A 12,604-nucleotide genomic window follows, 5' to 3' on the forward strand; every position below is an offset into this window, starting at 1 on the left:
GTCCTAAAGCAAACACTGAAGTCCGTCCCCCCCGCCCCGCACCACGAGCCTGGGAGACTGCAGCACCAAGCCTGAGATCAAGTCCGTCAACTCAGTTAGGGACTCTGTTGGGCAGCAGGGCAATCAGTACACCAACAGAAGTCCCAGGCTATCCCTGATCCCCACACTTAAGTACACACATTCAATATGGTCAGACACTTCGACAGGGATCCTGGCAAGGATAGACCACAGCCACTTCACCTCCCTACCTTCGTCCCCTCACCTGCTGTTCAACAGAGTACCCAGGAGGGAGAAGCCAGGACCAGACTGGGCCACCAGCCTCCCCCAACCAAGTCTCTGTGATACATACCAGATTGGCCCTTTCATCCAGAATCAGATCATAGATGATTATTCTGGACTGACCTGGCATTACAAAGGAGAAAGGTGAGGCTCTGTGGGTGGTTGACACTGCTTTCCAAGATCAAAGAGCTGGCAGGACTAGCCTTGATAACTGCATATTTCCATTGGAGGTTGCCCCTGAAACCAGGTGCTAGGGAGGGAGTGGTTGCCATCTTTTCCTCACTTGCAGGCTTTCCAGATGCACCTGGCTGGCCATTGTGTGAAGCAGGATGATGGACTAGATGGGCCTTTGGCCTGATCCAGCAGGGCTTTGCATATTTCTTATTTTGGATTTTGTGCATTTTTTGCCTGTCCCTTTCAGTTGTTTATCTTTTTGTATTATTCTCTCCATCATTGCTTTGGAAGTACTTTTACTTGATAGAGATTCTGCCACATCCCTAGGCAACTTTCCCCCAATGCTCTTAAACAGTTCTTCTTAACATCTAGCCTAAATTTTTTTTGTGGTGGTCAATCCATTGTTGTCTTCTCCATGACTAATCAGTGGTTCAAGGCAAGGTTCAAATCAAGGCTACCTTTGAATATACTTTTCAGGTCTCATTTTCTCCAAACTGAACAGTCTTTCCTCATATGTTGTTTTCCAGCAACTCAACCCTATGCAGAATTAGAACATGCCTAAGCCAATTATAATAATGTGTTTAAGCACACTTAACTCTGCATGGGCTCAGGCTGCAAAACTTTAATATTTAGTCTTGAACATTTTCTTTTATAATTTTCCACAAAATGTTCTGGAGTCCTTTCAAGTTATCCATGAGGTTCCCTCATTTTACCTCTTTCCTTACTAACAGATCTTTCCACTTTGTGTAAACTTATTATTTGGATATTGTTAATCACCATGATTTTTGAAAAATGGAGGCTCAAATGAGAAAATGGTCTAACATCTCCCAAACACCATGCTAAACTGATGGGATGTAATCTTTACTTTCATTCAGCTCCTGTACTATGAAAGCCTACAGAAGTTAAAGTAAACCACAAGAAAGCCTCACTCTCCCATGAAATATTTCTACATGCAGGAGGGTATTGAACTTTTCTGAGCCCTGTAAGGAAACCAAATAGAACTAACTTTGCTATGTGGTGAGCTGGTCTTAAGGGATATTGATTCTTAACCTGCTACATCCTATATAATCCATCACTGGAAGGCTTTTGATGGCAGTAACTTGCCAACTTTGATGGCAGTAACCTCAGATTAAGCAAAAACAATCATACGAATCAGCACTCCAAGTCCAAGTTGATAAGACCTTTTGATTTCATAAAGAGAAATGCAGTGATTGTACGTTTGCCCCCATTTGACTGTGCACATTTGGAGTAACTGAAATCGTGTTTTTTAATAAGCTTTGGGCTTTAAATAGATCACTGTAGCTAACAATTATGTAACAATCTGTTCCTTAGAAGCAGAAAAACGCCGGCAGAAAGAAAGGGAAATGTGGCTGGAGGAAGAACGCCAACGCTTAGCTGAGATGGCAGAAGAACAGCGGTTGGAGTATGAAAAAAGGAAATGGGAAGAAGAGGAGAAAGCAAGATGTCAGGCTGAGGAGAGGAGGAAGAAAGCTGAGGAAGCGGCAAGGCTTGCTTTAGAGGAAGCAAGGAAGCAAGCAATATTGCTAGCAAGGTACAGAGTCTTTGGGGTGTGTTGCCAGACAGCCCAATTTTGGTGTAGCCCAGAGAGCACCCCTCTATCTATTGGAAGGCTACGCAGCCTGAGACTGCAGGATTGCAACTTCCATTGTGAACTTTTCACCTGCCTGGGTTTGGAAAGCCCCACAGCTGGTCGCTCGGCATGAGCTAAGCATGAAGCAACGCGCCCCAAGGTCAGAATAGCAAAGACGGAATGGGACGCCCACATCCCTCTCTTTCACAAGAGAAGGCAATAGCCGGTGAGCAGACTCTATTTCAAAAGGTGAATCAATCAAGGGAAGGAATCCTCCTTTCACAAGAAATAATGGGGAAAGAAAGGAAGAAATATTCCTTTCACAAAAAATAACAGTAGAGCACTCCTTGGGAGTCACACAGATAAGCAGTGCATTTCCTGCCCCATTCTAAATTAACAATTTAGCTGGCAAGAACTCAGAAAAATGAGAGCATGGAAACAGGAAATGTGTAATCTTGTACACCTAAAGGCATCCAAATATTCAGCCCTATGCAGCTCATACAACATATTTGCATAACTTCACCCTTGCCTTTGCTGGGCAAGATCCACTCAGCAAGATTAAGCTTAAGTAGCAGTGAGTTTGTCTTTCATGGAATCTGCTACCCTCTGGGTAGACAGCACAACTTGGAAACGGCCTCAGGGCAAGTTTCAAGGCATAAGTACCCCTGGCCAAAGCATATAGCCTCGGAATCTGTTTGGCTCACTATCCTGCAGACTCTCAAGTATGTTGTAGCCGTTGCTCTTCACCCTTCTCTTCCCTGCTTTTCTGCCTGCTCCCCACAAGAAGCCAACCAACGTGCAACGAACACACCAACAAACCAGGGAAGGAGAGGTAAACGAACCTCTTGCCCTTCTAAGCCTCCTCACCCTCTCCCTTTCCAGCCTCCCCACTTTCAAGCATTTTCCATGCAAGCCTTAAGCCAGGCTCTGGTCAAGCACCAGAGCCAAGCCAATCGATCTCTAATCAGACCTTTTAAGCTAAATTTTATTAATTTATTTTAAATAAATTTTATTGCCAGCCATATTCTTGCTTAGAATAGTTAAGATTTGTCACCTTGCCTAACTAAACTTATGCCTTCTCTGCCCCCATTTTTACCCATAAAAAACTTTTGAACAGTATTTCTGCCTCCTCATCTTTTCCAAGACACCAAACTTGCTCAGATTTGATATTGGAACCAAACTCCTCCTTCTAGCCAAGCTAATTCCCCACACAAAGCCAAAAGCACATTTGGAGCACCCTAGCCAATCGCTCCAGGGCAGTTCTGGTAACGGGGGCGGGGGGGGGCACACACCATTGTTAAAACGGAAGCATGGTACACTAGTGAATTTGTATTTATCAGATGCTAGTTTGAATAGGCAGCCTTTCTAGCTATGAAACTTAGGTTGTAGCTGTTTACAGCAAATTTTACACTCATGGGGCAACTTTCTGCATTACAGTGTGGCAATGAGCACTCCATCACGTCTGAAGTATTTGTCTTAGGAAACAAACAAACTCTGAAACAGTTTCTATTCTTACCCAGTGCATTTTCCTATTGAAAGGTCCATCCCTGTGGTGGCAGTGGCAGCTTCCTCCTAGGAGTGAGATGAAGGCCCTCTGCTGGAAGATAGATTTACTAGAGAAGTGGCAAGACTTCACAAATCCTAAGTGTGCTTGCAAGCTTTAGAGAGATGAGCAAACGAAATGGCAATTAAAGAAGCAAAAGGCATTTCCAAGTATTGAGATAAGAACATTGTCTCTACACTGATGTCACAGGCATCCAGTCCATGGCACGACTGCAGCCACCTTTCCCCTTCACCAATAGATGTGCAACCTCTGTTGTCAGAACTGGTGCTTGCTAGCAACTCTGATTAGCTCTAGAACAGTGTATTCAGATGGGACACAAATATCCTTCCATAGTGCAGAATACAGCAGATCTCAGATCCAACGTCCAATTCAACAGGCAAGCTTACCAGTCTGCTAATATTAATCAACCACTCTTTTTTCAGACAAAGGGCAGAGCTGGAGGAGAAGCAGTGTTTCCAGTATAAACTACTTGAAGAAGCCAGTGGACTCGAACGAGGGCAGGATATTTCACGTCCATGGGTTTATTCATATTTCCAGCATCCCTTTACAAAGGTGGGAGATGATGATTGAAGAATACTGCAAGAAGTCCTTTTTCATTGGTTCATGCAACCAAGAGGCTATTGGTCTCCTCATCTTACCCCACAATGTCAGCATTGTTTTTACTTAATTCAGGAGAGACTGCTCATTTAAATTCATAAAAACATAAGCTACCTTTAAGCCCTCTTCTAGAAATGAGCAACAGAAGAAATGACCATAACTGGAGCCTTGGAGTTCAGACTGTTTTGGATATCTAGGGCCATTTATTGTCAAAAAGAACAGCTTTCACAAGCTTGGTCAGGCCATTGGTCCCTCAAGGCCAGTACTGTCTACATTGGCTGGAGCACCTGTCCTTTTCCAGCTCTTTCTGGAGATGCCAGAGATAGAACCTGAGACCTTCTATATGCAAAGCACATGGTCTGACCCTGAGCTATATCCCCACCTAAAGGGAAGTCCCACACTTCATGTGTTCCCTTATCCATACAACAGTGGGACAAGGTGAAATTAAGTCATATCTAAGGTTTTGCTGGAAGCATACTAAGATGTCCCCCACCCCTCAGACAGGACAAACCACAGCTGAACTCTGAGAAAGGGTGAGAGAGGGTGATGTGTATCCTTTTCTTGATAGCTAGGATGCCAGGGACATCTCTATGGTTACCCCTCTCGAGAGCTCCAAGGCAGGACAGAATCTGATTTGATAAGAAAAGAAGACACGCCCAGCCGAGCCTGAGGGGGATAACTCCACCCCAGATCTTTCTGTCCTCGGCAGCTCCAGGCAGCGTTTTTCCGCAGCTCTTGCAGCTCTTCTGATTTTTCTCATTCTCCTTCCTCCATTACTTCCTTCCCTTAGGATCTCTCTCTCTCTCTCTCTCTCTTTCTCTCTTTAAAAATCCACTTTCCTGCCTCTCCTCTCCCCCCCCCCGCCTTCCCTCCTTCATTGCATGGAGCACAGACATCGGGGCAGAATATTTGTGTTAGTCCTGAGGGGACTGTGGCAAAGGAAATTTGGACCAGGTCGATCTCGGCCTTTTTTCGGGGCCCACCTCCTGCAGCCAGATAGCAGCAACAAAGGCTACCGAAGGGCTGCCCGTTTTCCCTGCTGTGGAGCCTCCAGCAGCGCTATTGGCTGCCAATCAGCCGCCTGAACAGTCTGCCGTCCCAGCGTCGGCAACGCCCGCTTTTCAGCCTCCCTTGCCGTACGCTGCTGGGTCTGCCGCGTGTCTCCTGCCCTCGGGCCATGAGATGCGGTGTTCAGTGGCCTGCCATTCTGCCGACACCTCATCTGTGGCCTCCTTGGAGCCTTCAGAGGGTGAGAGGCAATTTTCGAGGCTACCGCTGCAAATCCTCCCCCAATGTCAGAGGAAATTAAGTGGATAGGCCTTTGAGGCAGCATGGTGAGTCCTCTAAAATGGCACCCCCCACTTTGGCTCCAAAAATGGTGTGCTCTTCTGGGAAGGCTGCCAATCCGGCATGAGTGGGAGTGGGGAATACAGTGCAGGCCTCCTCCTCCTCCTCCTCCCAAAAGTCAGTGGCTTCCTCCTTTGGACCCATATTTTAATTTTTTTTAAAAAAATCCTATCTTTATCCTTGCCGCGCCTCCATCTCCCTCCACTTTTATCCTCCCCTGCCTCCCTCCCCCTGCCCCGGTGCATGGACTACAGAGGCAATTTTGAGCATATTCGTCTATAGAGCAGGGAGCAGTTCAGTGGCATACTTCCCGGACCACACAAGGTCTCTCACAGCCCCCCCCCCCCGGACAGCATTGGAAGTAGCGCTGGCGATGACCGCTAAAAAGCCACCCCCGTCACCCCCTTCTACAGCGTCTGCGACGGCAGCCATAGAGCCAGCTGCACGGCACGTTACCAGGTCCCCATCCAGTCTCCTGCTTTCAGGCTGTGAGACTTGGAGCACAGTGGCCCAGCGGGCCGCCAAGCCGGCAGAGGAGTCCTGCTGCCATCTGCCATCACAGGCAGGCAACATTTTCTCTGCGATGCTGGCAAGTTCGAAGCGATCCGCCACCTTCCGGGAAAGCCAGGGCCTTGGGAGGACAGGGAGCTCCAGGCCCAGCCAAGATGGTGGTCCCCGCTTCTCACGAGATGGTGCAGCCCAAAAAGAACAGCTCAGTCTTGGCGGGAATCCGGCAGCATGGCGATGAGACAAACTCTACTCAGAGCGAGACCCAGCCATCCCCCCAAGTGAGGTAAAGGGGTCTTCTCAGGGGCAAAAAGAGGACTTGTTGGGGGGGGGATGTTGGTGCTGAAGGAGCTGCTGCAAAATCAGGCTCTACTGTAGTTTCCTCTGGTCTCCTAAGGCAGTCCCTCCAAAGTGGCAGGCAGCCCTGGTTCAGGAATGCCATTATTGATTCTAATCACCAGGTCACACCTCATAAGGAAAGTAAAAAATCTAAGGAAAGGAGTACAAAGGCCTCCTCTTCAGTCACTCCCTCCGCCTCTGAGTATGCTAGTCCCCCTCCTCCTAAAAGAGGCAAAATCTAAACAGAAACAGCTTCAAAGACATAGGGGATTCAAAAGGTGGTGATTGAATCTAGAACCTTGCATTCTTCAGATGTTTCTGACCAGGATTCTGGGGATCCTGTACCATCTATCCCAGGCACCTTCCTTCCAGAAAGGTGGACCTTGGTTCTATTCCTGCCTCTGAGCACAAATCTGATCTTGAGGAGAACGAATTATAGAGAGGTGGTGCTTCGTTGTGATTCCAAAATCATCCCCATCAGGCAGCACGGCCTAGTCAGCCTGGGAGGGCAGGGCTGCAGGGCCTCTCCGTGCAGCATTGCCAAAGAGCCCATTTTGTGAGGATGCAATCATGCATAGCCCCCTAAGGGTCATATTTGGCAACTACCCCTTTCTTTCCATAGGAACCTCCAGGGAGTGAAGGGCGAATGGAGGGAGGAAAATTGCTCCTTGGGCCAGCTATATGGGCATCTCTCTTTTGTGCTCAAGTTTCTTCCCTTAGAGGCTGGGTCACGGTTTTTTAACCAGTCCCATACCACTGCTGCCACTATAAAATGTTTATATGCCACACCTTGTATGGGACACGCTAACAGATTTGTTGCATTGCAGGCCCCTATGACTGGTAGAACTGGTTACATTGGGGCAAGCGAGGGGTGCTTCCATCTGCAGAGCAGGGTCAATCCTGGTCGCACTTGAATGAGAGACCACAGTATTATTGATTATTTTAGTATTTGTTTATTGCACTTCCACACTGCCCCATCCAAAGGCTCTGGGTAGTACACAACAAGGTATGTGACCGTTGTTTCTGTAATAGCATGGGAGCAGCCATGCTGGACCGGGCCCGTGGCCCATCTGGCCCAGCTCATCTTTGTATAGTGGTCCTCCAAATCACAGGGGCTAGAGACGCAGTCCCTTGTGCCTGCAGATCAACAACCCCTAAAGGATGTAATTAATTTTTCGTTCACAGAACCTTTCAGAAACATTAATATTCTATGTCTCCAGTCTGCTAGAATGCAAATTGAAGTCCCCAGGAGACCCCACTGGCCTCAAATAGATTCCGAAGTCCAGAAGGGAACAGGTCTCATCTTTCCAACTGAAGCTTCGGTAAGGCTAAATGTCTTTTTCATTTACATTACTAGGGCAACTCTCTTATCACTAGGTGCGCCCTCTCCGGTAAGGATACTTACTTCAGGGATGTGCTTGCTTACATATCATACTGAAGGTAGGCCACTAGCTGGAGATCACATGCTCTCTCATGAGACATAGGATCCTCTGCTCTACCTTTATTCTACCTTGAATGTCCCATTATTGGGGAACACATTCATACTCGTTGCCTCTTCCGACTCTCCCCACACCCTATCCTCTTATGGGGTGGGCTGCATGAGTCACTCCCTCCCCAGGAGGCTGATTCTTTATACACAGGAGTGTAGTTTTTTGGGTAGTATTCTGAGGCGTTCATCCATAACAAGGAAGAAGAAGCTGCTACTTGCCTTACCAGATCATCTCCATGCCTCGCTTTGCTGGTGGCCAACAATCTTATACGGGGCAGGCAGTTCCTGCATCCACCCAGGATCATACTATCGACCAATGCAAGCAACAGGAGCTGGGGGGGGCTCACTGTTGCAACCTGTCTACTCAAGGTCTGTGGTCCCCCCAGAAAGGGTTCACAGTATCAACTGGTGGGAGCTTCGTGCCATACAGCTGGCCCCATTAGCCTTCCAAATAGGGGTGTGCAAGGCTCCGAACCAGTCCGGACGGGCACGGGGGGGTTAGCTTTAAGGGTGGGGGGTGGTACTTCCCCCCCCGCCGCTCCTCCCCCTCCGGCGCTGTGGTTTTAGACAAAGATTCTGGGGCGGCAGCGTTCCTCCCTGCCGCCCCTGGCCCTGTCATTAGCCTGCAAGTGCCGAAGTAAAGATCACGCATGCGCCCGTTCTGCCGCACGTGCGCACCCATCGCCGCCACACGCGCACTCCGCAGACGTCACACGTCGACGTGTGACGTTAGCGGAGCGCGCGCGCTGTGGTGACAGGTGCGCACGTGCAGCAGAACGGGCGTATGCGTGATCTTTACTTCGGCACTTGCAGGCTAATGACAGGGCCAGGGGCGGCAGGGAGGAACGCTGCCGCCCCAGAATCTTTGTCTAAAACCACAGCGCCGGAGGGGGAAGAGCGGCGGGGGGGTAAGTACCACCCACCCCCCGCCCTTAAAGCTACAACCCTCCTCCATGCCGAACCGCCGGACCGGTTCAGAGGCCTCCAGCATGGCCTCCGAACCTGTTCGGGCACATCCCTACTTCCAAATCGACTCTGTGTTCCGCTCATGTGTTAGTCAAGACCAACAACACGACGGCCAAGGCTCATGTGAACAAGAGGGAGGGACTCGATCCCAATCCCTGCATCTAGAAGCCGTGCTTCTCCTATCATGGGCTGAGAATACCTAAGATCAATAGTGGCTCAACACGTCAAAGGAGAGTTGAACGTGGTAGCGGACTGGTGCAGCCGCTCGGACATCTGCCTGAGAGACTGGTCTCTGCATCTGAAGGTCTTTGACCAGATCACAGAACACACGGGAGTTCCAGTGATGGACCTATTTGCAGCTTCCAACAACGCGAAGCTATCCACGTTCATGTCCAGATTCCCCAGCCAAGGGGCAACCGCCGTGGATACTATGTCAAGCCCATGGCCAAAGGGTCTCTTATACCCATTTTCCCCAACTCCTCTCCTGACCAGAGTACTGTGCAGACTACGTCTGTTGCGGGCTGATCGTTCTGCTCTTTGCCCTGTTTTGGCCCAGGAGACCGTGGCTTCTGGAACTGTTTCATCTGTCAGTGGAACCTCCCACGGAGTTGCCCTCGGACCACGATCTTCTCTCCCAAGGCCCGGTTCACCATCCAATCCTGGCTTGGTTGCGACTTGCCACTTGGAGACTGAGCGGTGGCTGTTAAGTCAGCACGGGTAGAGCATCCTGCTGAGCGTCTACCAAAAGAATCTACCAGTATACCTGAGGAACCGTTTTGCGTTGCATGGCCCGTCACTCCATTCCCCAGGACACTGTGACCTTACAACACCCCCTTCAGTTCCTGCAGGAGGGTCTAGAGAAGGTATTACGACTTAAGACCCTTAACAAACAAGTGGCATTCTTGGTCACCCTAATATCCAGTGAGTCTACACAGATCACCCGGTAGCATTCACATCTACGATGTTTCCTGAAAGGCGCCTCTCTGCTGTCTCCAACTGCACAGAGGTTTCCCACGTAGGATTTACATACTGTCCTCCGTGCTCTTCAGTCTTGTTTGTTTGAACCAGCTCAAAGCATCCCTATTAGAGTTTTATCATTCAAGTTGGTTTTCCGCGTGGCGGTCACAACCGCCAGGCAGGTTTCTGAACTGAGGGCCTTGTGGGTTGACAAGTCCTTCTGCATCTTCCTAGAAGACTCTGTGAGTCTAATCCCCAATCCGTTTGTATGCCCTACGGTTTCGTTGACTTTTTCACCTGTTGCAGGACGTTTTCCTCTCTTCGTTTTGCCCTCGGCCGTCTCAACCTAAAGACAGACAGTGGCACAAACTAGATGTCCGGCGCTGCTTTAAGGCTTACATCAAGAGGTCAGCTTCCTTTAGAGCATCAGATGCTATGTTCATTTCCTTCCATCCACGGTCTATGGGAATGGCTGTTTCGTCTACAATGATCGCAAGATGGATAAAGGCCTGTATTGGTATAGCCTACAAGTCTCAGCATCTTAGGTCACCCGCTCGCATCGTCGCACACTCAACAAGGGCGGCAGCAACTTTCAGCGCCTTTCTCCACAAATGCATCTGTTGACAAGATATGCAGAGCTGCTACTTGGGCCTCTCCATCCACCTTTATGAGGCACTATAAAATTGATGAGTATGCCTCAGCCTGGGCCTCCTTGGGTAGGCGGGTCTTGCAGCAGGTTCTTCCACAACAATAAGTCAGAGTGTTCCCGCCCTAGTTGGCCAGCTGTGGTATGTCCCATAGAGATGTCCCTGGCATCCTAGCAACCAAGAACAGAGCATTGGTTCACTTACTGTGAAGGCTTTTTCTGGTTGCTGATACCAGGGATAACTTGGCCTACCCAGCTATATCTGGTTGGGCCTGCTACTGATGAAATCGGTTCAGCACTAGTCTGGGAGCCATATCTGCTCAGTGTGTTTTTTCTCCTTTTACTAGCTCTGTATTATGTATTTGATGCATGTGTCCTGCTTTCTCGGCCCGAAAGAACTGGGGCGGGCTTATCCCCCTCAGGCTCGGGTGGGCGTGTCTTCTTTTCTTATCAAATCAGATTCTGTCCTGCCTTGGAGTTCTCAAGAGGGATAACCAAAGAGATGTCCCTGGAATCAGCAACCAAAATAAGCCTTCACGGTAAGTGAACCAATGCTCCGATTCAACTGTACCTCTCAGGTTCTACCTTTCATTGGTTCCTGGATTGCTCCCGACAAAGTCTCCCTCCCCTATTGGTGAAGTGGCTTTATTCACTTGTAGCAACAATCTCTAGATCTAGAATGCCAGCTGCTGACATTGGTATGAAGCGATGGCATCAGTTGGCCACTGGCTCTATTCCCCTAAAAGGTGCTGATAGCACAGGAGGTTACGGAGGGCAGATATCCTTCATGATCTTCTCTACAGCCTGCTGGAATTCCACTACTGCTCTGAGCGGATGATATTAACAACTCCCAGCCCTCTGAACTCTGCGGCAGTGGTTGGAGGAGGCAAGCGGGGACCAGGGGGCAGCGGGGCGATGCATCATCTTCTGTTCTCCTGGTACTGTCGCCTCTCCAGGTCTGAAGCAGTGGCCACAGAGAGTCCTTCTCCTGCCAGGCTTTTCCGTCTCTGTAGGCCTTTCTCACCCAGATGCACCCTCTCCCTAACCTAAATGTTTCAGCTTCTCCTGGAGTGTCTTACACTAGGGTTTTTATTTAAGAGAAAATGTATGAGAGGTATTGTAATTGCCATTTGGCCCTCTGCCTTCTTTTATTTAGATAATTTTAACTGTCGTTTTAATGAAAGATTCTCAAAGCACAAAATAGTTAAAATTGGTGACTTTTTGAACAGTGGATATTTTTACAATCAATTATACTTATTTTATTATATAAAGCAATTAATTCCTATTGTATAGTATATTTATTATATATTAGCTAGGCATAGCAAGGTTAGTGTATGAGAAATTGTTGAAAGATCACTTCACTTGTACGTACCAAATTGTACGTACCAAAACTTGTGCAAGATCTTCCATGCCTCTTTCTCCCACAGCATACCCCCTCCATGCCCTGCACAAATAGTTAGGGCACTCTTGGGAAGGGGCTAGAATGGGGTTCAGGGGCCTACTGGGGGAAAATTCTTGGCCATGGTGTGTCTGCCAGCAGAGCTCCACCTGCTGAGGATACCTGCACCCATTCTCAAGGATCTCCCATACCCCACTTCCCCTGAACTCCATCCTACTTTTGGACAGGTCTCAGGCAACCATTTAAGAGGCACAGAGCACTGCTGAAAGGAAGGGGCAGGTAAGGTGCTTTGTATAAGCTTTGTTCCACGTGCAAATTTCAGTCTAATCATTGGCTTATAAGGACTGTAAGCTATCTGAAGTTTATTTATAAAATGCAGTCCTTTAACCTTCTTTGGAAAGCTTTCACATTAACCTGATATTCTTCCACAATGCAAAGATAAGCTTCTATCTGCTGTCACTTAGTTTGAGATGTTTATTTGGACTGGCCGATATGTTGTACGATGACTGATTTTTGTGATGCGTTGTGTTTTTTTCTCAAGTCCATAAATAAAATTTAAAAGATAAAATCATTTGTGCTTTTAAATAACTGCCTGCCGCACAGTCTTAACAGATAAAAACTTTCCTTGGCATGGCATTAAAGTAATCAGAAATGCCACACCTACAAAAATTCTGCATTAGGCACAGCAGGAAGGCCAGAGAGGGAAAAGGTTGCAATGCTAATTCTATCTGTGCCATGAAAATAACTTC

General features: G+C 48.3%; 1 protein-coding gene across 7 annotated transcripts in view; it reads left to right on the forward strand.

Annotated features, from left to right (window-relative positions):
• Positions 1-8,396, forward strand: part of KIAA2012 (KIAA2012 ortholog) — a 123,717-nt gene extending 115,321 nt beyond the window's left edge. For 5 of the 7 annotated variants that reach the window (XR_008313633.1, XR_008313635.1, XR_008313634.1 and 2 more), the window contains 2 exons: positions 1,786-2,270; positions 4,031-4,146. Coding sequence is in view for 1 of the 7 variants with exons in the window: in XM_053285341.1 (XP_053141316.1) it covers positions 1,786-2,005; positions 4,031-4,178 (368 nt within the window). In the remaining 6 variants the exon portion in view is untranslated. Of the gene's footprint in view, positions 1-1,785; positions 2,271-4,030 lie in introns of those variants that run through there. The other 2 variants (XM_053285341.1, XR_008313638.1) reach the window with 2 other exon arrangements.
• Positions 8,397-12,604: the final 4,208 nt, after the last annotated feature.

Source organism: Hemicordylus capensis, chromosome 1, assembly GCF_027244095.1.
Source record: "Hemicordylus capensis ecotype Gifberg chromosome 1, rHemCap1.1.pri, whole genome shotgun sequence".
Taxonomy (NCBI): Eukaryota; Metazoa; Chordata; class Lepidosauria; order Squamata; family Cordylidae; genus Hemicordylus; species Hemicordylus capensis.